The following is a 27,047-nucleotide window of genomic DNA, read 5'->3' as shown; positions in this document are numbered from 1 at the left end:
GATTTCCGTCTAGTGAGTCTTTGTGACCATGTTTTCTTCCCTTTCTAGTTCACGATGGGCAACGTACTGGCAGCCAGTTCCCCAGCGGCTCCTCCAGCACCCGGGCCCGGTGCTGGATTGATGTCTGTTCCACCTGGGTTCACCATGCCCCCAGTCAGCGGGTTGGGCCTGGCACAGGAGAAACAGGAAGAATCCAAGGAAGACAGACTGCCAAACCCAGGCACCTTTGAAGAATGCCACAGGAAGTGTAAAGGTGAGATCCCACCCTTTGGTATTCTTATAGTGTGAACATGCTACTAACCATTTTAATCTAATTGTAAACACGCTGGTAATCTCACTGTCCGCTTAGCATTCAGACTGTGAAAACCTCAGTTCCTATGTAGGGCAGGAGTGAGGCACTGCTCTTGGTATACTCAGAAGTGTACATGTGTGATGCCACACTCTTTGCGCTTTAGGGGTTTCAAAGGCCAGTGATTTCTTCCCTTTTGATATAATCATGTGAAGCTCACACTATTCACGTCATCCTTTAATCTGAAATAAAGTAGCGAGACCTCTACGTGGTATTGGTTTCCTGCCAATAAAAGCCTCTTGCCTCTTCTTTATTCCCGAGGCACTCTATCCATCTCACTGTGCTGGAGCTGTGTAGACCTGGTGCTTTACCTCTCAACAAGAGTCGGCTCTTGACTCCACCATTCACTCTGTCCTTGGGTAATGAGATGGCTGCAAGCCGCCCAGTGACTGTGCCATTAGGCGATAAGACTCCACATGGCACTCACTGTGTCCCTAGGCGATGAGATGTTTGCAAGCCGCCCAGTGACTGTGCTCTTAGGCAACGAGACGGCTGCAAGCCGCCCAGTGACTGTGCCATTAGGCGATGAGATGTTTGCAAGCCGGCCACTGACTGTGCCCTTAGGCAATGAGACGGCTGCAAGACGCTCACTGACTGTGCGCTTAGGCAACGAGACATCTGCAAGGCACTCACTGACTGTGCGCTTAGGCGATAAGACTCCGCATGGCACTCACTGTGTCCCTAGGCGATGAGATGTTTGCAAGCCGCCCAGTGACTGTGCTCTTAGGCAACGAGACGGCTGCAAGCCGCCCAGTGACTGTGCCATTAGGCGATGAGATGTTTGCAAGCCGGCCACTGACTGTGCGCTTAGGCAATGAGACATCTGCAAGGCACTCACTGACTGTGCGCTTAGGCGATAAGACTCCACATGGCACTCACTGTGTCCCTAGGCGATGAGATGTTTGCAAGCCGCCCAGTGACTGTGCTCTTAGGCAACGAGACGGCTGCAAGCCGCCCAGTGACTGTGCCATTAGGCGATGAGATGTTTGCAAGCCGGCCACTGACTGTGCCCTTAGGCAATGAGACGGCTGCAAGACGCTCACTGACTGTGCGCTTAGGCAACGAGACATCTGCAAGGCACTCACTGACTGTGCGCTTAGGCGATAAGACTCCGCATGGCACTCACTGTGTCCCTAGGCGATGAGATGTCTGCAAGACGCTCACTGACTGTGCCCTTAGGCAATGAGACGGCTGCAAGGCACTCACTGACTGTGCGCTTAGGCGATAAGACTCCACATGGCACTCACTGTGTCCCTAGGCGATGAGATGTTTGCAAGCCGCCCAGTGACTGTGCTCTTAGGCAACGAGACGGCTGCAAGCCGCCCAGTGACTGTGCCATTAGGCGATGAGATGTTTGCAAGCCGGCCACTGACTGTGCCCTTAGGCAATGAGACGGCTGCAAGACGCTCACTGACTGTGCGCTTAGGCAACGAGACATCTGCAAGGCACTCACTGACTGTGCGCTTAGGCGATAAGACTCCGCATGGCACTCACTGTGTCCCTAGGCGATGAGATGTCTGCAAGACGCTCACTGACTGTGCCCTTAGGCAATGAGACGGCTGCAAGGCACTCACTGACTGTGCGCTTAGGCGATAAGACTCCGCATGGCACTCACTGTGTCCCTAGGCGATGAGATGTTTGCAAGCCGCCCAGTGACTGTGCTCTTAGGCAACGAGACGGCTGCAAGCCGCCCAGTGACTGTGCCATTAGGCGATGAGATGTTTGCAAGCCGGCCACTGACTGTGCCCTTAGGCAATGAGACGGCTGCAAGACGCTCACTGACTGTGCGCTTAGGCAACGAGACATCTGCAAGGCACTCACTGACTGTGCGCTTAGGCGATAAGACTCCGCATGGCACTCACTGTGTCCCTAGGCGATGAGATGTTTGCAAGCCGCCCAGTGACTGTGCTCTTAGGCAACGAGACGGCTGCAAGCCGCCCAGTGACTGTGCCATTAGGCGATGAGATGTTTGCAAGCCGGCCACTGACTGTGCCCTTAGGCAATGAGACGGCTGCAAGACGCTCACTGACTGTGCGCTTAGGCAACGAGACATCTGCAAGGCACTCACTGACTGTGCGCTTAGGCGATAAGACTCCGCATGGCACTCACTGTGTCCCTAGGCGATGAGATGTCTGCAAGACGCTCACTGACTGTGCCCTTAGGCAATGAGACGGCTGCAAGGCACTCACTGACTGTGCGCTTAGGCAATGAGACATCTGCAAGGCACTCACTGACTGTGCGCTTAGGCGATAACACGTCGGCAAGGCAACCGCTGTGTCCCATGGGGATGCAATGTTTGCAAGCCGGCCACTGACTGTGCCATTAGGCAATGAGACGGCTGCAAGACACTCACACTGACTGTGCTCTTAGGCAATGAGACATCTGCAAGGCACTCACTGACTGTGCGCTTAGGTGATAAGACATCGGTAAGGCAATCGCTGTGTTTCATGGGGATGGATAGTTTACAAGCCGCCCACTGACTGTGCCATTAGGCAATGAGACGGCTGCAAGATGCTCACACTGACTGTGCTCTTAGGAAATAAGACATTTGCAAGGCACTCACTTACTGTGCGCTCAGGCGATAAGACGTCGGCATGGCTCTTACTGTGTCCCTAGGCAATGAGATGTTTGCAAGGCACCCACTGGCTATTTCCTTAGGCAATGAGATCCCTGCAAGGCACGCACTGAGTCCCTAGGTAATGAGACTGCTTCAAGTCACTGACTGACTTTGCCTCTAGGCGATGAGACCTCTTCAAGGCATTCACTGACTGTGCCGCAAGGCACTCTGAATGCACACCTAGGAAATAAGAAGTTGGCAAGGTGCTCACTGACTGCACCCCAGTCGATGAGACTTGTACAAGGCATTCACTAACTGCGTCCCCAGGCGATGAGACGTCTCCAAGGCCCTTACTGTGTCCCTAGGCGATGAGGCTGCTTCAAGTCACTGACTGACGTTGCCTCTATGCGATGAGACGTCTGCAAGGCATTCCCTGACGGTGCCACAAGGCACTCTGAATATGCACCTAGGAAATAAGGCGTTTGCAAGGCGCTCAGTGACTGCGTCCCTAGGCAAGGATACGTCTGCAAGGCACTCACTGTATCCCCTAGGCAATGAGACTGCTTCAAGTCACTGATGACTGTGCCCCTAGGAGATGAGGTGGCTGCAAGGCGCTCACTGACTGTGCCCTTAGGCGATGAGACCGCTGCAGGGCACTCACTGACTGTGCCCCTAGGTGATGACGCAGCTGAATGGAGCTGGCTGGTTGTGCCCCTAGAATGGCTGCAGGGCACTCACTGACTGCGCCCTCAGGCAATGAGAAGGCTGCAAGGCATTCACCGGCTGTGCCCCAGGCGTTGAGATGTTTGTAAGGCGCTCACTAACTGTGCCCCTAGGGGATGAGAAGGCTGCAGGGCGATCACTGACTGTGCCCCTATATTAGGAGACGGCTTCAGTCATTCACTGTGCCCCTAGGCGATGAGATGTCTGCAAGACGCTCACTGACTGTGTCCCTAGCCAAGGCACTCACTCACTGTTCCCCTCGTTGATGAGGCAGCTGCAAGACACTCAGTGGCGTAACAATAGCCCCTGCAGCGCCCACGGTGCAGGTGTCCCCCCAAGCTCCAGGGGTCCCACTTCGGGACTGTGCACGGGCCCCTGGCATGAGAGATCCGGACCATGTCCGAAGCATGGGACCCCGTCTATTCAGTTTGCCCCTCGGCAATGAGACGGCTGCAAGGCAGTCACTGCGCCCCTCGGCGATGAGACGGCTGCTGCTGGCTGCAAGGCAATCACTGCGCCCCTAGGCAATGAGACGGCTGCAAGGCAGTCACTGCGCCCCTAGGCGATGAGACGGCTGCAAGGCAGTCACTGCACCTCTAGGCGCTGAGACGGCTGCCGCTGACTGCAAGGCAGTCACTGCGCCCCTATGCGATGAGATGGCTGCAAGGCAGCCACTGCACCCCTAGGCGATGAGATGGCTTCAAGGCAGTCACTGCACCTCTTGGCGATGAGGCGGCTGCCGCCGACTGCAAGGCAGTCACTGCACCCCTATGCGATGAGACAGCTGCAAGGCAGTCACTGCGCCCCTATGCGATGAGACGGCTGCAAGGTAGTCACTTGACCCCTATGTGATGAGAGGGCTTCAAGGCAGCCACTTCGCCCCTAGGCGATGAGACGGCTGCAAGGCAGTCACTGCGCCCCTAGGCGATGAGACGGCTGCAAGGCAGTCACTGCGCCCCTAGGCGATGAGACGGCTGCAAGGCAGTCACTGCGCCCCTAGGCGATGAGACGGCTGCAAGGCAGTCACTGCACCTCTAGGCGATGAGACGGCTTCAAGGCAGTCACTGCACCTCTTGGCGATGAGACGGCTGCAGGGCAGTCACTGCGCCCCTATGCGATGAGACGGCTGCAAGGTAGTCACTTGACCCCTATGTGATGAGAGGGCTTCAAGGCAGTCACTTCGCCCCTAGGCGATGAGACGGCTGCAAGGCAGTCACTTCGCCCCTAGGCGATGAGACGGCTGCAAGGCAGTCACTGCACCTCTAGGCGATGAGACGGCTGCAAGGCAGTCACTGCACCTCTAGGCGATGAGACGGCTTCAAGGCAGTCACTGCACCTCTTGGCGATGAGACGGCTGCAAGGCAGTCACTGCACCTCTAGGCGCTGAAACGGCTGCCGCTGACTGCAAGGTAGTCACTGCGCCCCTATGCGATGAGACGGCTGCAAGGCAGTCACTGCACCCCTAGGCGATGAGATGGCTTCAAGGCAGTCACTGCACCTCTTGGCGATGAGGCGGCTGCCGCCGACTGCAAGGCAGTCACTGCACCCCTATGCGATGAGACGGCTGCAAGGCAGTCACTGCACCCCTAGGCGATGAGACGGCTTCAAGGCAGTCACTGCACCTCTTGGCGATGAGACGGCTTCAAGGCAGTCACTGCACCTCTAGCCGATGAGACGGCTTCAAGGCAGTCACTGCGCCTCTAGGCGATGAGACGGCTGCAGGGCAGTCACTGCGCCCCTATGCGATGAGACGGCTGCAAGGTAGTCACTGCACCCCTACGCGATGAGACGGCTGCAAGGCAGTCACTGCGCCTCTAGGTGATGAGACGGCTGCAGGGCAGTCACTGCGCCCCTATGCGATGAGACGGCTGCAAGGCAGTCACTGCGCCCCTAGGCGATGAGACGGCTGCAAGGCAGTCACTGCGCCTCTAGGTGATGAGACGGCTGCAGGGCAGTCACTGCGCCCCTAGGCGATGAGACGGCTGCAGGGCAGTCACTGCGCCCCTAGGCGATGAGACGGCTGCAGGGCAGTCACTGCGCCCCTAGGCGATGAGACGGCTGCAAGGCAGTCACTGCATCTCTAGGCGATGAAATGGCTGCAAGGCACTTACTGTGTCCCTAGGCGACGAGACGGTTGTAAGGCGCTTGCAGTTATGTCAGTTCTGCCGCCAGATACTGCATTGTCACTTTCAATGTCCAATAATGAAAAAAAATGTGGTAAAAGGAGCTGTTTGGTTTTGGGAGCTAGGAAGCTGCGAGAAAGAGGAGTTATTTTATGTCACTCAGCATGACCCAGTGCAGCAAGGTCATTGCTGCACTACATTTAGTCTTGTCATACAGCACAGAACTTTTATGGCACACTGTATGTAACACTGACTGCATTCTCCATAAGATAGCACAGTTCCACCCCCTCATGGTACACTGTATTAAATGCCGTTACACAACTACACCCTACATTAGATTGCTGAGTTCCAGATGCTCATGGCACGTAATCCGAGCTCAGCTCCGTGCATTCATAATCCCGTGACCCTATACATAATTCTATTACAAAGCACTGTGTTTCTGACCTCGCTGTCCATAATCAAACAGGTCCACGCTTTTCAGCCTACATTGTACATAAGACTTCAAAGAAAAGAGAGAAACCCCTCAAAACGCAAGGGAACGGGGTCTAACCAACCGCAAATTACCAGAAGATTCCCCTTACAAGACCTTAAAGAAACCATCTGCTTGCATCAGGTCTCCACAATCAAGCACATGTGATACACAGGGACCTTATAAAACAACAATCCATAAAAGTATTATGAAGAAACCAAACCGTGCACCTTCATATGCAACATAATGCAATCAACAATGCATCACATGTACATAAAGTTAATCCACAATACATCTCATATAGCTAAAAACAAGAGGGGGCGGAAAAATATCTAAAAAAAACAAAAAACCTACAGTCAGTTTTTCAGAAAGAATTACACTCCCACTAAGCGAGTCGTTGGGTGTAGGTGGATATATTCAATTATATGTTCTAATTATCCAAGCACTGGGGTCGTGTTTGTAAAATCCATTGACTCCGGGTAGGACAAGTATATGAATTTGCTCACCCCAATTGAATATCTGTAAAAACACATTAACACAGCATCTTAAGCATATATGGATAAAACACCTATAATATCTTTAAAGGACGCAGAAAGACACATCCGTAACCAAGAAAAGTCCACATATATGTGCAAACCCAATATCCTGTGGCATTAAATTGTGGTTGAGGCTCCGGTACACCCAGTGATGCATCGTCGTACCCTCAACCAGCAAGTGTTGTGTGTAGAATCTAACATCCATTTGGCCGTGTCCCTTCCATACTCTTGTGTAACCATCTATATCGCCACGCTCAAGAGTGGTTGAGATGAATTGTTACCTTTTTAGAAAAACTAACCACATGTAAGCGTGGGTGTTACAGGACACAATACCTCAGCCTCTGAAAAAGAAATCGTTTTTGTTCCTAAGATGACAGGAATGCCAAACAATCCTATTAGTATGTTTATCTAAAGGTGTTATTGGCACACTTATGAGACAAATCTCCTCGTCATGGGGATACATACCTAAACCAGCCTCCAGACTCGAAGTGTTCGTAATTACGAATCCCATTCAGAACTGTTGGGACTTGGAAATTGTTTCCATCATAAATATATCAAGAGGTTATCTTCAGCCATAAAAGAAGAACCTATAAACATAAATGAGAGAAATTATATATCGACTAATAAACCAAAACACAGTTGGCTATTCCGCCTCGTTCGATCTTTTGGCCACACTGAGGGTCCTATCTAATATGTATCTGATACATAAATGACCTTATCTAAAAGGAGGACAAGACTGCAGTCTCCTAAATAGTGTATATACTGGATTTGTGGCTGGTCGGCCAGGTATCTGTTCTTTCCAGAAGCACATCTATGTAAACCCTGTATTGGCATAATGAAGAAAGATAAAACTAAACTTTATGGGCATATTGGGGAGAGGATGTGACCTAACCGCTAGAGCAGTTGACCTCGAAGCTGAGAGACCGGGTTTGAGTCTCAGCAGGGATGCTCAACTTCCTGTGATTCTGGGCGAACTGTTTTGAAATAAGGACTCTCATCTCACTACTCGGGAGCTACAAGTAGCTTCGTGGATTCTGGGAATGATCAGTGCTCGCTCGCTGTCCAGGCATGCCGTTGACATTAGAACCCTGATGGAAGAGGATCCGCTGGATGTTTTATTTGTCACAGAAATGTGGCTTAACCGCTCAGATCCTGATATCCACCTCGCCCACCCGGTGGCTACCAGGTCCACAGATTAGATAGTCGAAAAAGTTGGGGGTGGAAATGCCATCATTCTAAAATCAGATTTTAGATGTGTTACTTCCTCCATCTCCCTTCTAGAATGTGGAAGCCTTCAGTCCCAGATCACACTCTTCCCCACCCATACGTTCTCAGATGTCCTTATCTACAGACCTCCGGGTACCGGCTCCAAATCCTTGGAGGCAATCCCAGACATACTGGCCAGCCTAGTTTTACAAAAAACCCACATGACTATTTTGGGTGACTTTAAGCTGCACTTCGACATACAGGACGACCCCTCCATCAAAAAGCTAAAAGCAGGTCTTGAGGCATTACAACTAAACCAACTCGTATCAACCCCCACACATGAGAAAGGGCATACTTTGGACCTCATTTTTTCCAATGACCCTCTGGTTACTCTTTCTAGAATAATCCTGGTCCGATCATTGTCTTATTCTCTTTAAACTTCCCAAACCTGCCCAACAGATCAAGGGAAGGACCAGATGACTAGATCCTAGGACTTGGAAAACTGCCCTGAAGGATACAACGCCTACGTTTGCAGGTAATTTAGAAGAGGATTATCAGCAATGGGACAATTGGATCACCTAGTCCCTAGATGCATGCGTTCCCAAAGCTAACTCCTGACCTAAAACACATACAAAGCAAGACCCTTGTAACAATGACAACTTCTTTGCAATAAAAAAAATTGCAAGAAATTAGAAAGAAACTGAAGAGAGGAATTTGACCGGCATTTAAAATAAAATCTAAAGCTTCAATCAGATCCCATCACAATGAAATAAAGAAAGAGCAGGCCAAATTCTATGGGGAAAAAATCACTCCAGCTTCGAAACTGTTTAGAGTGGTTAAAACCCTATCCAGTCAGTTGATAGTAGCACCGTTCCCCAAGCCACATAAGAACGGCGCAACAATATAGCATCCTTCTTCCACAAAAAAGTGACCAATATTTATTATCAATCCCGAACCTGAGCTCGGGGAGGTAACTAAGGGCAAGGATCTGCCACCGCCTCCAGTTCTAGCAAAATTCCCTAAGCTTGACAAAGAGACAATCCATAATCTTATAAAGGCAAGCATATCTGATCTCCATTAGATCCCACTCCCCACATACCTTATCCAAAGTGGCAGAGGTCATATTACCGTCACTTAAAGAGTTTCTTAATCTCTCACAAGAGCTAAGAGATAGACTTTACGAGGTGGGAATTCAGGGCAAAGCATTAGATTAGCTCACCTCGCATCTGGAAAACAGATCCTACCAAGTCATGGACAAAGACTGCCTCTCTGACAGCTTTCCAATGATTTATGGTGTTCCTCAGGGATCGTCTCTCAGCCCCAAGTTGTTCAATATATATGTCCGCCAGCTTGCCACCTTAGTGCAGGACTTAAACCTGTCAGCGGTCTCCCATGCAGATGACACTCAGCTGGTTGTTTCTCTTACAGAAGGCCCTAATCCAGGAAATAAACATTTGGCACCCTCTTTGGATAAACTGCACCGCTAGATGTCAAGCTGCTGCCTAAAGCTGAATGATGATGGCACAGAATTAATGATCCTTGGAAACCAGGCCATACACAGACCTCTGATCAGCTGGCCTGTTGACATGCCCCCCGTTCCCAAACCGGTGATAAAAAAATAGGGAATCTGGTTGGACAATTCGCTAGCAATGGATCACCAAGCAAATACATTGTCTGGCATCCGTTTCTCTTTACTCCGAATGCTGAGGAAGATACGGATATTGATCGCAAAGCATCTAAGGAAATTGGCCATTCAATCCCTCATAGTTTCCCATCTGGATATGGCAACTCCCTTTATGTGGGCGCACCCAAATACGTAATAAAGAGACTTCAGACTGTGCAAAATGCAGCAGCAAGGCTCCTTCTAAAGGTTCCTAGCCATGTCTCCGCAAGAGAACCCCTCAAACAGCTGCATTGGCTCCCAATTGAGGCAAGGATTACGTTTAAATCCCTCTGTATTGCTCATAGAGCCATAAATAACATGATCCCAGTAAAGCTCTGAGAGCTTGTAACCGTTTAGGTTCCAACTAGGTATCTGTGAGTCTATATATTTTACCAGATGCCCAGATTATGGCCTCTCTGCACCCATTCTCAACCAAAATAATACAAGTTAACAGCCTCCAAAGTTCACTAAAGTGCCGAGGCAATGTTAAAGACTCTGACCCTTGTACGATTAGAGAGACAGACGTAATTAAGGTGTGCCGAAACCACAATTTTATGCTACGGGATATTGGGGTTGCACATATATGTGAACATGTCTTGGTAATGGATATTTTCTTTGTTGGTGTCTGTTTGCATTGTTTAAAGATTATATTCATATATGTATTTTTCATGTATGTTTAAGATATTTTGTTAATGTTTTTATAGATATTCGTTTGGGAGGGGCAAATTAATATATTTGTCCTGAAGAAGGTGGTATATCCCAATTAAGACCACCAAAACGTGTCAACAGATTTGTACAAACACAACCCCAGTGCTTGGACAATTAGAATATGTAATTGAACATATCCAACTATTCCCAGTGATCCTCTTAGTGGGAGAGAAATTATTTCTGAAAAACCGATTGAAGTTTAAATCCCCCTCTTGTTTTTAACTATATGGGATGTATTATTTTTGTGTACATGCCAAATATTGTTGACTATCTTTATGCACGTGTGATGCATTATTGTTTGTTTTATTTATGTTGCATATGAAGGCACACTATTTGGTTTCTTCATAATACTTTTATGGATTGTTTTATTTAATATTTTGATCACATTTTGTATATATGTTTTATAAGGTCCTGTGGTAGCAAATTGGGTTGATTGTGGCACTGGATGGATAATAATTGTTTCTTTAAGGTCCTATAAGGGAAATCTTCTGGTCATTTATGGTACGCTGTACATAAGCCTGTTACACATTTCTGCATGTTCCTTACTGCTCTCTACAGTCTGTATTTTTACAGTTGTATCAATGAGCTTTCATGTGTCTGTCTTTGGTTCTGTGGACCCAGAGGGATAGAAACTGGGAGGATGCTTTTAAAAGCGTGGTTTCTTCTAAGATTCCTTGGGTGCTGGTCTTTTATTTGCCTTTTACTCACCTAACAGTAAGGAAGGTGTCTTTTTCCTAGGGTGTCATGTGTCGTCCTATGCCCCGGATACTTTCTTCCTCTACTGTTCACCCCTCGCTTGACTTAGTCACCTCATCTGTGTGTCTTAACCCTTCTTTGCTTCTTCCTACAGAGATGTTTCCTGTCCAGATGGAAGGTGTGAAACTAATTGTGAACAAAGGCCTCAGTAACCACTTTCAGGTAAAGTTCAGGGTTATCCTTCTACCCACTGTCCGTATCAAAAAGCTTTTTGGTTACAGACGCCGGTAATGTGTGTGCACTCAGTTACAAATGGAACGGGCGTTAGAACAGCTTCCGGGTCACTGCATGGTACACTACTGTAAAGTATGTAAAAACTGTGTGGCTGGATAATTTGAAATTTCTGGCTGCGATTGGATTACAAGGGGTGCATCGGATAACTTCATCGTTGTGATTGCACTGTTCACAGCAAGTTAGGTGATCTAATGTTTCTTGTTAGCTGTTAGCAAGCACATTACATAATGTAGCATTTCTGATTCGATGTTACAGGGCACATTATATAATTTAATATTTGGGAGCGGTGTACAGGGCACGTCAAATAATGTTGGATTTCTGATCTTTTTGTTTGCTCAGATTTATGAAAATGTTTATTTTCTTCATCAGGTGAATCACACTGTCGCGCTCAGCACCGTTGGGGACTCCAACTATCACTTCGGGGTGACATACGTAGGGACCAAGCAGCTAAGCCCCACAGAGGTGAGCGCCTCACCCGGCAGGGAGTGGAGGGTGCTGTGGTGCTGCTCTTGAATCCTGATATTCATGCTTGTGTACCGGGGGGTTCCATGACAATTTTGTATAAATGTGTTTGGATGATGCTGTTTACTTGTAGCGTACTGTGGGCTCCTGTTACATAAGAGTATAAATGCGTTGGATGCTGTGTTTACTTGTAGGGTTCTGTGAGTTCCCGTGACGTGAGAGTATAAATGCGTTTGGATGCTGTTGTTTACTTGTAGGGTTCTGCGAGTTCCACTGACGTGAGAGTATAAATGCGTTTGGATGCTGTTGTTTACTTGTAGGGTTCTGCAAGTTCCCGTGACGTGAGAGTATAAATGCGTTTGGATGCTGTCGTTTACTTGTAGGGTTCTGTGAGTTCCCGTGACGTGAGAGTATAAATGCGTTTGGATGCTGTTGTTTACTTGTAGGGTTCTGCAAGTTCCCGTGACGTGAGAGTATAAATGCATTTGGATGCTGTTGTTTACTTGTAGGGTTCTGTGAGTTCCCGTGACGTGAGAGTATAAATGCGTTTGGATGCTGTTGTTTGCTTGTAGGGTTCTGCGAGTTCCTGTGACGTGAGAGTATAAATGCGTTTGGATGCTGTTGTTTACTTGTAGGGTTCTGTGAGTTCCCGTGACGTGAGAGAATATAAATGCGTTTGGATGCTGGTGTTTACTTGTAGGGTTCTGTGAGTTCCCGTGACGTGAGAGTATAAATGCGTTTGGATGCTGTGTTTACTTGTAGGGTTCTGTGAGTTCCCGTGACGTGAGAGTATAAATGCGTTTGGATGCTGTGTTTACTTGTAGGGTTCTGCGAGTTCCCGTGACGTGAGAGTATAAATGCGTTTGGATGCTGTCGTTTACTTGTAGGGTTCTGCAAGTTCCCGTGACGTGAGAGTATAAATGCGTTTGGATGCTGTTGTTTACTTGTAGGGTTCTGTGAGTTCCCGTGACGTGAGAGTATAAATGCGTTTGGATGCTGTGTTTACTTGTAGGGTTCTGCGAGTTCCCGTGACGTGAGAGTATAAATGCGTTTGGATGCTGTTGTTTACTTGTAGGGTTCTGCAAGTTCCCGTGACGTGAGAGTATAAATGCGTTTGGATGCTGTGTTTACTTGTAGGGTTCTGCGAGTTCCCGTGACGTGAGAGTATAAATGCGTTTGGATGCTGTTGTTTACTTGTAGGGTTCTGCAAGTTCCCGTGACGTGAGAGTATAAATGCGTTTGGATGCTGTCGTTTACTTGTAGGGTTCTGCAAGTTCCCGTGACGTGAGAGTATAAATGCGTTTGGATGCTGTTGTTTACTTGTAGGGTTCTGTGAGTTCCCGTGACGTGAGAGTGTAAATGCGTTTGGATGCTGTTGTTTACTTGTAGGGTTCTGCGAGTTCCCGTGACGTGAGAGTATAAATGCGTTTGGATGCTGTGTTTACTTGTAGGGTTCTGTGAGTTCCCGTGACGTGAGAGTATAAATGCGTTTGGATGCTGTTGTTTACTTGTAGGGTTCTGCAAGTTCCCGTGACGTGAGAGTATAAATGCGTTTGGATGCTGTTGTTTACTTGTAGGGTTCTGCAAGTTCCCGTGACGTGAGAGTATAAATGCGTTTGGATGCTGTTGTTTACTTGTAGGGTTCTGCAAGTTCCCGTGACGTGAGAGTATAAATGCGTTTGGATGCTGTTGTTTACTTGTAGGGTTCTGTGAGTTCCCGTGACGTGAGAGTATAAATGCGTTTGGATGCTGTTGTTTGCTTGTAGGGTTCTGCGAGTTCCCGTGACGTGAGAGTATAAATGCATTTGTATGCTGTTGTTTACTTGTAGGGTTCTGTGAGTTCCCGTGACGTGAGAGTATAAATGCGTTTGGATGCTGTTGTTTGCTTGTAGGGTTCTGCGAGTTCCTGTGACGTGAGAGTATAAATGCGTTTGGATGCTGTTGTTTACTTGTAGGGTTCTGTGAGTTCCCGTGACGTGAGAGAATATAAATGCGTTTGGATGCTGGTGTTTACTTGTAGGGTTCTGTGAGTTCCCGTGACGTGAGAGTATAAATGCGTTTGGATGCTGTGTTTACTTGTAGGGTTCTGTGAGTTCCCGTGACGTGAGAGTATAAATGCGTTTGGATGCTGTCGTTTACTTGTAGGGTTCTGCAAGTTCCCGTGACGTGAGAGTATAAATGCGTTTGGATGCTGTTGTTTACTTGTAGGGTTCTGCAAGTTCCCGTGACATGAGAGTATAAATGCGTTTGGATGCTGTTGTTTACTTGTAGGGTTCTGTGAGTTCCCGTGACGTGAGAGTATAAATGCGTTTGGATGCTGTGTTTACTTGTAGGGTTCTGCGAGTTCCCGTGACGTGAGAGTATAAATGCGTTTGGATGCTGTGTTTACTTGTAGGGTTCTGTGAGTTCCCGTGACGTGAGAGTATAAATGCGTTTGGATGCTGTCGTTTACTTGTAGGGTTCTGCAAGTTCCCGTGACGTGAGAGTATAAATGCGTTTGGATGCTGTGTTTACTTGTAGGGTTCTGCGAGTTCCCGTGACGTGAGAGTATAAATGCGTTTGGATGCTGTGTTTACTTGTAGGGTTCTGTGAGTTCCCGTGACGTGAGAGTATAAATGCGTTTGGATGCTGTCGTTTACTTGTAGGGTTCTGCGAGTTCCCGTGACGTGAGAGTATAAATGCGTTTGGATGCTGTGTTTACTTGTAGGGTTCTGTGAGTTCCCGTGACGTGAGAGTATAAATGCGTTTGGATGCTGTCGTTTACTTGTAGGGTTCTGCGAGTTCCCGTGACGTGAGAGTATAAATGCGTTTGGATGCTGTGTTTACTTGTAGGGTTCTGCAAGTTCCCGTGACGTGAGAGTATAAATGCGTTTGGATGCTGTTGTTTACTTGTAGGGTTCTGCAAGTTCCCGTGACGTGAGAGTATAAATGCGTTTGGATGCTGTCGTTTACTTGTAGGGTTCTGCAAGTTCCCGTGACGTGAGAGTATAAATGCGTTTGGATGCTGTTGTTTGCTTGTAGGGTTCTGCGAGTTCCCGTGACGTGAGAGAATATAAATGCGTTTGGATGCTGGTGTTTACTTGTAGGGTTCTGTGAGTTCCCGTGACGTGAGAGTATAAATGCGTTTGGATGCTGTTGTTTACTTGTAGGGTTCTGTGAGTTCCCGTGACGTGAGAGAATATAAATGCGTTTGGATGCTGGTGTTTACTTGTAGGGTTCTGTGAGTTCCCGTGATGTGAGAGTATAAATGCGTTTGGATGCTGTGTTTACTTGTAGGGTTCTGTGAGTTCCCGTGACGTGAGAGTATAAATGCGTTTGGATGCTGTGTTTACTTGTAGGGTTCTGTGAGTTCCCGTGACGTGAGAGTATAAATGCGTTTGGATGCTGTGTTTACTTGTAGGGTTCTGCGAGTTCCCGTGACTTGGGAGTATAAATGCGTTTGGATGCTGTTGTTTACTTGTAGGGTTCTGCAAGTTCCCGTGACGTGAGAGTATAAATGCGTTTGGATGCTGTTGTTTGCTTGTAGGGTTCTGCGAGTTCCTGTGACGTGAGAGTATAAATGCGTTTGGATGCTGTCGTTTACTTGTAGGGTTCTGCGAGTTCCTGTGACGTGAGAGAATATAAATGCGTTTGGATGCTGTTGTTTACTTGTAGGGTTCTGTGAGTTCCCGTGACGTGAGAGTATAAATGCGTTTGGATGCTGTGTTTACTTGTAGGGTTCTGTGAGTTCCCGTGACGTGAGAGTATAAATGCGTTTGGATGCTGTGTTTACTTGTAGGGTTCTGTGAGTTCCCGTGACGTGAGAGTATAAATGCGTTTGGATGCTGTCGTTTACTTGTAGGGTTCTGCAAGTTCCCGTGACGTGAGAGTATAAATGCGTTTGGATGCTGTGTTTACTTGTAGGGTTCTGTGAGTTCCCGTGACGTGAGAGTATAAATGCGTTTGGATGCTGTCGTTTACTTGTAGGGTTCTGTGAGTTCCCGTGACGTGAGAGAATATAAATGCGTTTGGATGCTGGTGTTTACTTGTAGGGTTCTGTGAGTTCCCGTGATGTGAGAGTATAAATGCGTTTGGATGCTGTGTTTACTTGTAGGGTTCTGTGAGTTCCCGTGACGTGAGAGTATAAATGCGTTTGGATGCTGTCGTTTACTTGTAGGGTTCTGCAAGTTCCCGTGACGTGAGAGTATAAATGCGTTTGGATGCTGTTGTTTACTTGTAGGGTTCTGCAAGTTCCCGTGACGTGAGAGTATAAATGCGTTTGGATGCTGTTGTTTGCTTGTAGGGTTCTGCGAGTTCCCGTGACGTGAGAGTATAAATGCGTTTGGATGCTGTGTTTACTTGTAGGGTTCTGTGAGTTCCCGTGACGTGAGAGTATAAATGCGTTTGGATGCTGTCGTTTACTTGTAGGGTTCTGCAAGTTCCCGTGACGTGAGAGTATAAATGCGTTTGGATGCTGTTGTTTACTTGTAGGGTTCTGCAAGTTCCCGTGACGTGAGAGTATAAATGCGTTTGGATGCTGTCGTTTACTTGTAGGGTTCTGCAAGTTCCCGTGACGTGAGAGTATAAATGCGTTTGGATGCTGTTGTTTGCTTGTAGGGTTCTGCGAGTTCCTGTGACGTGAGAGTATAAATGCGTTTGGATGCTGTTGTTTACTTGTAGGGTTCTGTGAGTTCCCGTGACGTGAGAGAATATAAATGCGTTTGGATGCTGTGTTTACTTGTAGGGTTCTGTGAGTTCCCGTGACGTGAGAGAATATAAATGCGTTTGGATGCTGTGTTTACTTGTAGGGTTCTGTGAGTTCCCGTGACGTGAGAGTATAAATGCGTTTGGATGCTGTCGTTTACTTGTAGGGTTCTGCAAGTTCCCGTGACGTGAGAGTATAAATGCGTTTGGATGCTGTGTTTGCTTGTAGGGTTCTGCGAGTTCCCGTGACGTGAGAGTATAAATGCATTTGTATGCTGTTGTTTACTTGTAGGGTTCTGCAAGTTCCCGTGACGTGAGAGTATAAATGCGTTTGGATGCTGTGTTTACTTGTAGGGTTCTGCGAGTTCCTGTGACGTGAGAGTATAAATGCGTTGGATGCTGTTGTTTACTTGTAGGGTTCTGTGAGTTCCCGTGACGTGAGAGTATAAATGCGTTTGGATGCTGTTGTTTACTTGTAGGGTTCTGTGAGTTCCCGTGACGTGAGAGTGTAAATGCGTTTGGATGCTGTGTTTACTTGTAGGGTTCTGTGAGTTCCCGTGACGTGAGAGTATAAATGCGTTTGGATGCTGTTGTTTACTTGTAGGGTTCTGTGAGTTCCCGTGACGTGAGAGTATAAATGCGTTTGGATGCTGTGTTTACTTGTAGGGTTCTGCAAGTTCCCGTGACGTGAGAGTATAAATGCGTTTGGATGCTGTGTTTACTTGTAGGGTTCTGCGAGTTCCTGTGACGTGAGAGTATAAATGCGTTGGATGCTGTTGTTTACTTGTAGGGTTCTGTGAGTTCCCGTGACGTGAGAGTATAAATGCGTTTGGATGCTGTTGTTTACTTGTAGGGTTCTGCGAGTTCCCGTGACGTGAGAGTATAAATGCGTTTGGATGCTGTTGTTTACTTGTAGGGTTCTGTGAGTTCCCGTGACGTGAGAGTATAAATGCGTTTGGATGCTGTGTTTACTTGTAGGGTTCTGTGAGTTCCCGTGACGTGAGAGTGTAAATGCGTTTGGATGCTGTGTTTACTTGTAGGGTTCTGTGAGTTCCCGTGACGTGAGAGTATAAATGCGTTTGGATGCTGTTGTTTACTTGTAGGGTTCTGTGAGTTCCCGTGACGTGAGAGTATAAATGCGTTTGGATGCTGTTGTTTACTTGTAGGGTTCTGTGAGTTCCCGTGACGTGAGAGTATAAATGCGTTTGGATGCTGTTGTTTACTTGTAGGGTTCTGTGAGTTCCCGTGACGTGAGAGTATAAATGCGTTTGGATGCTGTTGTTTACTTGTAGGGTTCTGTGAGTTCCCGTGACGTGAGAGTATAAATGCATTTGTATGCTGTCGTTTACTTGTAGGGTTCTGCGAGTTCCCGTGACTTGGGAGTATAAATGCGTTTGGATGCTGTTGTTTACTTGTAGGGTTCTGCGAGTTCCACTGACGTGAGAGTATAAATGCGTTTGGATGCTGTGTTTACTTGTAGGGTTCTGTGAGTTCCCGTGACGTGAGAGTATAAATGCATTTGTATGCTGTCGTTTACTTGTAGGGTTCTGCGAGTTCCCGTGACTTGGGAGTATAAATGCGTTTGGATGCTGTTGTTTACTTGTAGGGTTCTGCGAGTTCCACTGACGTGAGAGTATAAATGCGTTTGGATGCTGTCGTTTACTTGTAGGGTTCTGCGAGTTCCCGTGACGTGAGAGTATAAATGCGTTTGGATGCTGTTGTTTGCTTGTAAGGTTCTGCGAGTTCCCGTGACGTGAGAGTATAAATGCGTTTGGATGCTGTTATTTACTTCTAGGTTTCTGCGAGTTCCCGTGACGTGAGAGTATAAATGCGTTTGGATGCTGCAGCGTACTTGTAATCTGGCTTGGCTATCATGAGCTTCCGCAACATGTCTGCATTACTGCGTTTGGATGCTGTCGCTTCCTTGTTGTGTGGCTTGTGTTCCGTAGGCTTCCATGGCAGTTGTGTATAACCGTGTTTAGATGGTGCTGTATATTTGTAGCCTGGCTTTGGTTCCTTGGCCTCCCATGGCATCTTTGTATTACTTTGGTTGGAGGCTGTTGCCTCCTTGGAGCCTCTCTTGGTGCTCTGGGCTCCCATGGCTTCTTTGTTTTACTTTGGTTGGAGGCTGTTGCCTCCTTGGAGCCTCTCTTGGTGCTCTGGGCTCCCATGGCATCTTTGTTTTACTTTGGTTGGATGCTGTTGCCTCCTTGGAGCCTCTCTTGGTGCTCTGGGCTCCCATGGCATCTTTGTATTACTTTGGTTGGACGCTGTTGCCTCCTTGGAGCCTCTCTTGGTGCTCTGGGCTCCCATGGCATCTTTGTATTACTTTGGTTGGAGGCTGTTGCCTCCTTGGAGCCTCTCTTGGTGCTCTGGGCTCCCATGGCATCTTTGTATTACTTTGGTTGGACGCTGTTGCCTCCTTGGAGCCTCTCTTGGTGCTCTGGGCTCCCATGGCATCTTTGTTTTACTTTGGTTGGACGCTGTTGCCTCCTTGGAGCCTCTCTTGGTGCTCTGGGCTCCCATGGCATCTTTGTATTACTTTGGTTGGATGCTGTTGCCTCCTTGGAGCCTCTCTTGGTGCTCTGGGCTCCCATGGCATCTTTGTATTACTTTGGTTGGATGCTGTTGCCTCCTTGGAGCCTCTCTTGGTGCTCTGGGCTCCCATGGCATCTTTGTATTACTTTGGTTGGATGCTGTTGCCTCCTTGGAGCCTCTCTTGGTGCTCTGGCCTCCCATGGCATCTTTGTATTACTTTGGTTGGAGGCTGTTGCCTCCTTGGAGCCTCTCTTGGTGCTCTGGGCTCCCATGGCTTCTTTGTTTTACTTTGGTTGGAGGCTGTTGCCTCTCTTGGTGCTCTGGGCTCCCATGGCTTCTTTGTTTTACTTTGGTTGGAGGCTGTTGCCTCTCTTGGTGCTCTGGGCTCCCATGGCTTCTTTGTTTTACTTTGGTTGGAGGCTGTTGCCTCTCTTGGTGCTCTGGGCTCCCATGGCTTCTTTGTTTTACTTTGGTTGGACGCTGTTGCCTCCTTGGAGCCTCTCTTGGTGCTCTGGGCTCCCATGGCATCTTTGTTTTACTTTGGTTGGACGCTGTTGCCTCCTTGGAGCCTCTCTTGGTGCTCTGGGCTCCCATGGGATCTTTGTTTTACTTTGGTTGGAGGCTGTTGCCTCTCTTGGTGCTCTGGGCTCCCATGGCTTCTTTGTTTTACTTTGGTTGGAGGCTGTTGCCTCTCTTGGTGCTCTGGGCTCCCATGGCATCTTTGTTTTACTTTGGTTGGAGGCTGTTGCCTCCTTGGAGCCTCTCTTGGTGCTCGGGGCTCCCATGGCTTCTTTGTTTTACTTTGGTTGGAGGCTGTTGCCTCTCTTGGTGCTCGGGGCTCCCATGGCTTCTTTGTTTTACTTTGGTTGGAGGCTGTTGCCTCTCTTGGTGCTCTGGGCTCCCATGGCATCTTTGTTTTACTTTGGTTGGACGCTGTTGCCTCCTTGGAGCCTCTCTTGGTGCTCTGGGCTCCCATGGCATCTTTGTATTACTTTGGTTGGATGCTGTTGCCTCCTTGGAGCCTCTCTTGGTGCTCTGGGCTCCCATGGCATCTTTGTATTACTTTGGTTGGACGCTGTTGCCTCCTTGGAGCCTCTCTTGGTGCTCTGGGCTCCCATGGCATCTTTGTTTTACTTTGGTTGGACGCTGTTGCCTCCTTGGAGCCTCTCTTGGTGCTCTGGGCTCCCATGGCATCTTTGTATTACTTTGGTTGGATGCTGTTGCCTCCTTGGAGCCTCTCTTGGTGCTCTGGGCTCCCATGGCATCTTTGTTTTACTTTGGTTGGACGCTGTTGCCTCCTTGGAGCCTCTCTTGGTGCTCTGGGCTCCCATGGCATCTTTGTTTTACTTTGGTTGGAGGCTGTTGCCTCTCTTGGTGCTCTGGGCTCCCATGGCTTCTTTGTTTTACTTTGGTTGGAGGCTGTTGCCTCTCTTGGTGCTCTGGGCTCCCATGGCTTCTTTGTTTTACTTTGGTTGGACGCTGTTGCCTCCTTGGAGCCTCTCTTGGTGCTCTGGGCTCCCATGGCATCTTTGTTTTACTTTGGTTGGACGCTGTTGCCTCCTTGGAGCCTCTCTTGGTGCTCTGGGCTCCCATGGGATCTTTGTTTTACTTTGGTTGGAGGCTGTTGCCTCTCTTGGTGCTCTGGGCTCCCATGGCTTCTTTGTTTTACTTTGGTTGGAGGCTGTTGCCTCTCTTGGTGCTCTGGGCTCCCATGGCATCTTTGTTTTACTTTGGTTGGAGGCTGTTGCCTCCTTGGAGCCTCTCTTGGTGCTCGGGGCTCCCATGGCTTCTTTGTTTTACTTTGGTTGGAGGCTGTTGCCTCTCTTGGTGCTCGGGGCTCCCATGGCTTCTTTGTTTTACTTTGGTTGGAGGCTGTTGCCTCTCTTGGTGCTCTGGGCTCCCATGGCATCTTTGTTTTACTTTGGTTGGACGCTGTTGCCTCCTTGGAGCCTCTCTTGGTGCTCTGGGCTCCCATGGCATCTTTGTATTACTTTGGTTGGACGCTGTTGCCTCCTTGGAGCCTCTCTTGGTGCTCTGGGCTCCCATGGCATCTTTGTTTTACTTTGGTTGGAGGCTGTTGCCTCTCTTGGTGCTCTGGGCTCCCATGGCATCTTTGTTTTACTTTGGTTGGAGGCTGTTGCCTCCTTGGAGCCTCTCTTGGTGCTCTGGGCTCCCATGGCATCTTTGTATTACTTTGGTTGGAGGCTGTTGCCTCCTTGGAGCCTCTCTTGGTGCTCTGGGCTCCCATGGCATCTTTGTTTTACTTTGGTTGGACGCTGTTGCCTCCTTGGAGCCTCTGTTGGTGCTCTGGGCTCCCATGGCATCTTTGTATTACTTTGGTTGGAGGCTGTTGCCTCCTTGGAGCCTCTGTTGGTGCTCTGGGCTCCCATGGCATCTTTGTTTTACTTTGGTTGGAGGCTGTTGCCTCCTTGGAGCCTCTCTTGGTGCTCTGGGCTCCCATGGCATCTTTGTTTTACTTTGGTTGGACGCTGTTGCCTCCTTGGAGCCTCTCTTGGTGCTCTGGGCTCCCATGGCATCTTTGTTTTACTTTGGTTGGACGCTGTTGCCTCCTTGGAGCCTCTCTTGGTGCTCTGGGCTCCCATGGCATCTTTGTTTTACTTTGGTTGGATGCTGTTGCCTCCTTGGAGCCTCTCTTGGTGCTCTGGGCTCCCATCGCATCTTTGTTTTACTTTGGTTGGAGGCTGTTGCCTCCTTGGAGCCTCTCTTGGTGCTCTGGGCTCCCATGGCATCTTTGTATTACTTTGGTTGGATGCTGTTGCCTCCTTGGAGCCTCTGTTGGTGCTCTGGGCTCCCATGGCATCTTTGTTTTACTTTGGTTGGAGGCTGTTGCCTCTCTTGGTGCTCTGGGCTCCCATGGCATCTTTGTTTTACTTTGGTTGGACGCTGTTGCCTCCTTGGAGCCTCTCTTGGTGCTCTGGGCTCCCATGGCTTCTTTGTTTTACTTTGGTTGGAGGCTGTTGCCTCTCTTGGTGCTCTGGGCTCCCATGGCTTCTTTGTTTTACTTTGGTTGGACGCTGTTGCCTCCTTGGAGCCTCTCTTGGTGCTCTGGGCTCCCATGGCATCTTTGTTTTACTTTGGTTGGACGCTGTTGCCTCCTTGGAGCCTCTCTTGGTGCTCTGGGCTCCCATGGCATCTTTGTATTACTTTGGTTGGACGCTGTTGCCTCCTTGGAGCCTCTCTTGGTGCTCTGGGCTCCCATGGCATCTTTGTTTTACTTTGGTTGGACGCTGTTGCCTCCTTGGAGCCTCTCTTGGTGCTCTGGGCTCCCATGGCATCTTTGTTTTACTTTGGTTGGAGGCTGTTGCCTCTCTTGGTGCTCTGGGCTCCCATGGCATCTTTGTTTTACTTTGGTTGGACGCTGTTGCCTCCTTGGAGCCTCTCTTGGTGCTCTGGGCTCCCATGGCATCTTTGTTTTACTTTGGTTGGAGGCTGTTGCCTCTCTTGGTGCTCTGGGCTCCCATGGCATCTTTGTTTTACTTTGGTTGGACGCTGTTGCCTCCTTGGAGCCTCTCTTGGTGCTCTGGGCTCCCATGGCTTCTTTGTTTTACTTTGGTTGGAGGCTGTTGCCTCTCTTGGTGCTCTGGGCTCCCATGGCATCTTTGTATTACTTTGGTTGGACACTGTTGCCTCCTTGGAGCCTCTCTTGGTGCTCTGGGCTCCCATGGCATCTTTGTTTTACTTTGGTTGGACGCTGTTGCCTCCTTGGAGCCTCTCTTGGTGCTCTGGGCTCCCATGGCATCTTTGTTTTACTTTGGTTGGAGGCTGTTGCCTCCTTGGAGCCTCTCTTGGTGCTCGGGGCTCCCATGGCTTCTTTGTTTTACTTTGGTTGGAGGCTGTTGCCTCTCTTGGTGCTCGGGGCTCCCATGGCTTCTTTGTTTTACTTTGGTTGGAGGCTGTTGCCTCTCTTGGTGCTCTGGGCTCCCATGGCATCTTTGTTTTACTTTGGTTGGACGCTGTTGCCTCCTTGGAGCCTCTCTTGGTGCTCTGGGCTCCCATGGCATCTTTGTTTTACTTTGGTTGGACGCTGTTGCCTCCTTGGAGCCTCTCTTGGTGCTCTGGGCTCCCATGGCTTCTTTGTTTTACTCTGGTTGGAGGCTGTTGCCTCCTTGGAGCCTCTCTTGGTGCTCTGGGCTCCCATGGCTTCTTTGTTTTACTTTGGTTGGACGCTGTTGCCTCCTTGGAGCCTCTCTTGGTGCTCTGAGCTGCCATGATATCTCTGATGCATTCTGTCTGCTGAGGCTTCATTTTGAACTCTGATCTTGGGTGAGGAGTACTTGATATGAGGAGTCGAATGCTCTCAGGCCCCTCCTAGCTCCTTGGGTACAGTCTGATTCTGTCCAAGAGTTACCTGCTCTTTGAATCGAAATGCAAACATTTGGTTCTTGTTCAGATTCACGGGTGCAGATATGTTCTCTTTACAAACCCCTTTCTCCTGTGAGAGTTGTAACGTTCTCCACGGCCTTATGATACGCTCTTAAGATGCTGCTTGTTCAAAAAGTCATTGTGATTTTCATATTCTTTAGCTGTACCTAGTATAGTTTCTAATTATATTTTTATCACATTTCTAAAGTTACACCAAGTTTGATGGTGTCCGTTTGTTGGGCGTGTTTTGTATGGTCGCAGCTTGCTCCTTACTGACCGCTTCAGATTTGGAGTATACTTTATTTACACTGTGTTGTATGGCATGCTAAGGTTTGTTGAAATCATGCAGATGATCATTATAAGCTTGGTATCAGGCTCAGCCATGTTTAAATGTCAATAAATCGATTCACCTATTGTCTTGTTGATCTTCTGTGCCTGTAGGCCTTCCCGGTGCTGGTGGGCGATATGGACAACGGCGGCAGTCTCAACGCACAGATCATTCATCAACTGTCCAGTTGCGTCAGATCAAAGATTGCCTTCCAGGTGAGTGCACAAGACTTCAGGCGACTGCATCAGACTGTCCATGTGCTCGCCATACTTGACCCTGGGGTGGGCGTCTTCATTGAGGCCCGTTGCTCAGCCCTTCACATGGTAACCATCCGTAACTTGTCACATGTTATCCTCTTGTTTCAGACGCAGCAGTCTAAGTTTGTGAACTGGCAGGTCGATGCCGAGTACCGAGGACAGGACTTCACTGGAGCTGTGACGTTGGGAAACCCAGACATTCTTGTTGGTTCAGGTGAGATCACCCTCGCTAAGGCCAGGACTTCAGATGTGGAGATTTGTCTGTGCATAACTTTGTCTTATCTTCAGCTCATACAAGACTTTCTTTCAATGCGTTAGTTCGGTCTGCATGCAGCTAGTTTTGAGCATGATCTATTTCAATGTGCTGCAAGTTAACGACTATCAGGGCTGTGTCCATATCTTTTCTCCAGTCGTCCATCCCTTTGGTCATCTGTGTCTTAACTATGTAACGTTACCTTTTTTTATACAGCTTCATATTTTATTCCTTTTTCTGGCTTTCTCTGCGAGTGAGGCCACTTTTCTGGCCTCTTTGTATTCATATATCTGGTGATAGACGGCTCTCTTTCACATACGTGGCTAGCTCGCTTCTATATTTGGGGTTTTGTGTATGAATGTTTCTGGATTTACATGCTGTGTGTTTTTTCATCATCAAGTGGTTGGGTTTGGAATTTTCGGTTCTCTTTTTAAGGGGACGTGGTTGACCATTTGGTGCTATACCTCCCTTACTGATGTCTGACGTGAGCCCCGGAAGCCACACTTCAGATTCTTTTTTTCCACTGTTTGGTCTGGATGCAAAGGTGATGTTGGAAGCTGGTTTTCTGTTGCAGCACCGCCCCCCGTCCCCGTCCCCCTATTTGCCAGGCTACTGATGACTTGATGTGCCCTGGGTCCCTGCAAGTCAGGTTCCCATAGCCTCTGTTCTTTCCCCAAAACTGTACCTTGTACCCCCAATTGGCACCTCTCTGGCCAGGGAAAGCCTCTAAGGGCTGCAGCACTTATTGTGTAACCCTTAGAGGCCCTGTACCTTAAAACTCACACACAGCCATTGCAGGCTGGGTGTTTTGTTGCAGAGCAAAGTGAAAGTCGACATGGCACACATCCCTGTGTGCTATGCCTACAACCCACTGCCCTTGTATAGGTCCGCCACTCCTCTAGCAGAGTGCATTATACCAGTGGTGAGGGTACAGGTGCATGAACCCTGTACCCCTACAGTGTCTAAGTCCATTCCTAGATATTGTAAGTGCATTGCTGCCATTAAGAGTATATGGTGCTGGGAGTTTGTCATTACAAACTCCACATAATGGCTTTACGGAAAACTGGGAAGTTTGATATCAAACTTCTCAGCACATTGCACCCACACTGATGCCAGTCTGGGATTTCATGAACAATGCACTCCGAGGGCATCTTAGAGATGCCCTCTGAAAACAACCAGCCTTTGGTGGAAGCCCTGACTGCTAAACATCGGCCTGCCGCCACAAGACATATTTCTGGACCCCTGGGTTGGGAGCCTTCGCTCCCTGAGCCCAGAAACAAAGCATTTCCTGGGTGAGGTGTTCACACCTCCCCCAAGCCAGGAAGAGCCATCTGTGGCAGGGGGGCTTCAAAGGCCTGGCAACCTTTGTAAAATGACCCTCAGCCTCTCCTGCTATCAGGAGCAGACCCCCTTCCTGTCTCCCCTCTTTTTCGGCGGGAAGACAGGCAGGAAAATTTAGCCAGCTAGAAGGTGTGCCCACCTCTGCCAACCCGCCCCTCAGGTGGGGGAGGTGAGGTGAAGCCCACTTTTCAGTGCCCACCATCTTGCAGATGGCAGGCATCCCCCAATCAGGATTGTGCTCACAGCAAGGGAGTAGTCACCCTAAGGTCAATAGCTCATTGGCTACTGACCTTGAGACCCTTAAAACACCCCCTAAATACAGTTTTTAGGAGACAGCCCTGAACCAAGAACTTAGACAAGAACCGACTACAAGAAAAAAAGAAGGACCAAACAGCCGTGCCGAAGCTAAAAAGAGGAGGACGCTTACTGACTTGGCCTCAGCCCTAACGGCCTGTCCCCACCTTGAACCTGCAGAAGGGAAACTCCGGTGTGTCCTGCAGCTAGTAACCTCAAGAACCCAGACGACCAGCCCTTCCTTCCAAACCAAAGACTTTGTCTCCTGTGAAAACCGGATTTGTTCACCAACTTCCAGCTCTGGCAAAATCCTTGAGTCTGCACAGAAATGCCCACGGCCCGAGTCGAGTGGCCCAACACCACGAGGAGGTCTCCCTGGCGATCCAGACCCAAGATCACTTACCTGTGCCAGGCTTGCTTGGTTCTGGGAAATAAAATACGGAAAATAATATTTTTATACAATACCAATTGGTCTGAGTTCAGTATTTGAGTGTGTGATATCATTTGCTGAGTGTGTACCACAAATGCTTAACACGGTCCTCTGATAAAACCTTCCTGAACGACCACTCTATCACAAATAGAGAGTGAGGTGCTATCTAACTTTACCTCTGCCTACCTCTGGGGTCCCCTGGACTCTGTGCACACTATACCTCACTTTGGTATAGTATAACAACATTGAAAGACGATATCTCAAGTACAGCATAGGGCAGAGCGCGTTTGAGTCCAAACACTCCACAACAACACAGACTGCAACATCCATGGTGGTTTGGGCAAACAAAAGCCAGGGAGCCCCTCCGATCCAATCCTAGGAATACTTTAGGCAGTAAACCCTGAGCTGGCCTCAACCCCAAAGGGCGATCAAATGCGTGGGAGGAAGGAGGAATACTGAGAAGCGAAGCATTCAGTGGTTAAGAATTCAACAAGCGACGATGAACAGAAGGCTCTCAATGTCGAAAAGAAGAAAAAACTTCTCAAGGCCAAGATGGAGGCTTTCTTCAGGAGGGTTATAAAAAGGACCGGTGAATCCATATCCGGATACTGGATTCTCCTCCAAAATTTGAAGGAAAAGTCGGCAGAGGTTAAAGAACTGGAACTGCTGATGACTCAGACCTGCGCAAGAATATGAAGAGGCGATGTTAGAGTACGAGGTGGATTTTGATGAAGGGACTGTGAGAAGTTGGCCT

At 48.6% G+C, this 27,047-nt stretch overlaps 2 protein-coding genes across 2 annotated transcripts in view; both read left to right on the top strand.

Annotated features, from left to right (window-relative positions):
• The window catches only part of APOE (apolipoprotein E), a 632,892-nt gene that overhangs the window by 158,300 nt on the left and 447,545 nt on the right, over positions 1-27,047 (top strand). The window lies entirely within an intron of this gene.
• Positions 1-27,047, top strand: part of TOMM40 (translocase of outer mitochondrial membrane 40) — a 145,636-nt gene that overhangs the window by 20,329 nt on the left and 98,260 nt on the right. Inside the window, exons 2-6 of the mRNA XM_078651267.1 lie at positions 49-253; positions 11,185-11,252; positions 11,694-11,786; positions 23,832-23,933; positions 24,084-24,189. Coding sequence (XP_078507393.1) covers positions 55-253; positions 11,185-11,252; positions 11,694-11,786; positions 23,832-23,933; positions 24,084-24,189 — 568 coding nt within the window. The 5' untranslated portion in view covers positions 49-54. The remainder of the gene's footprint in view (positions 1-48; positions 254-11,184; positions 11,253-11,693; positions 11,787-23,831; positions 23,934-24,083; positions 24,190-27,047) is intronic.

The sequence above is a fragment of the Lissotriton helveticus genome, chromosome 7 (genome assembly GCF_964261635.1).
Source record: "Lissotriton helveticus chromosome 7, aLisHel1.1, whole genome shotgun sequence".
NCBI classification, from domain to species: domain Eukaryota; kingdom Metazoa; phylum Chordata; class Amphibia; order Caudata; family Salamandridae; genus Lissotriton; species Lissotriton helveticus.
Note: the sequence above shows the minus strand (reverse complement) of the source record. Positions and strands in the feature narration are given on the sequence as shown.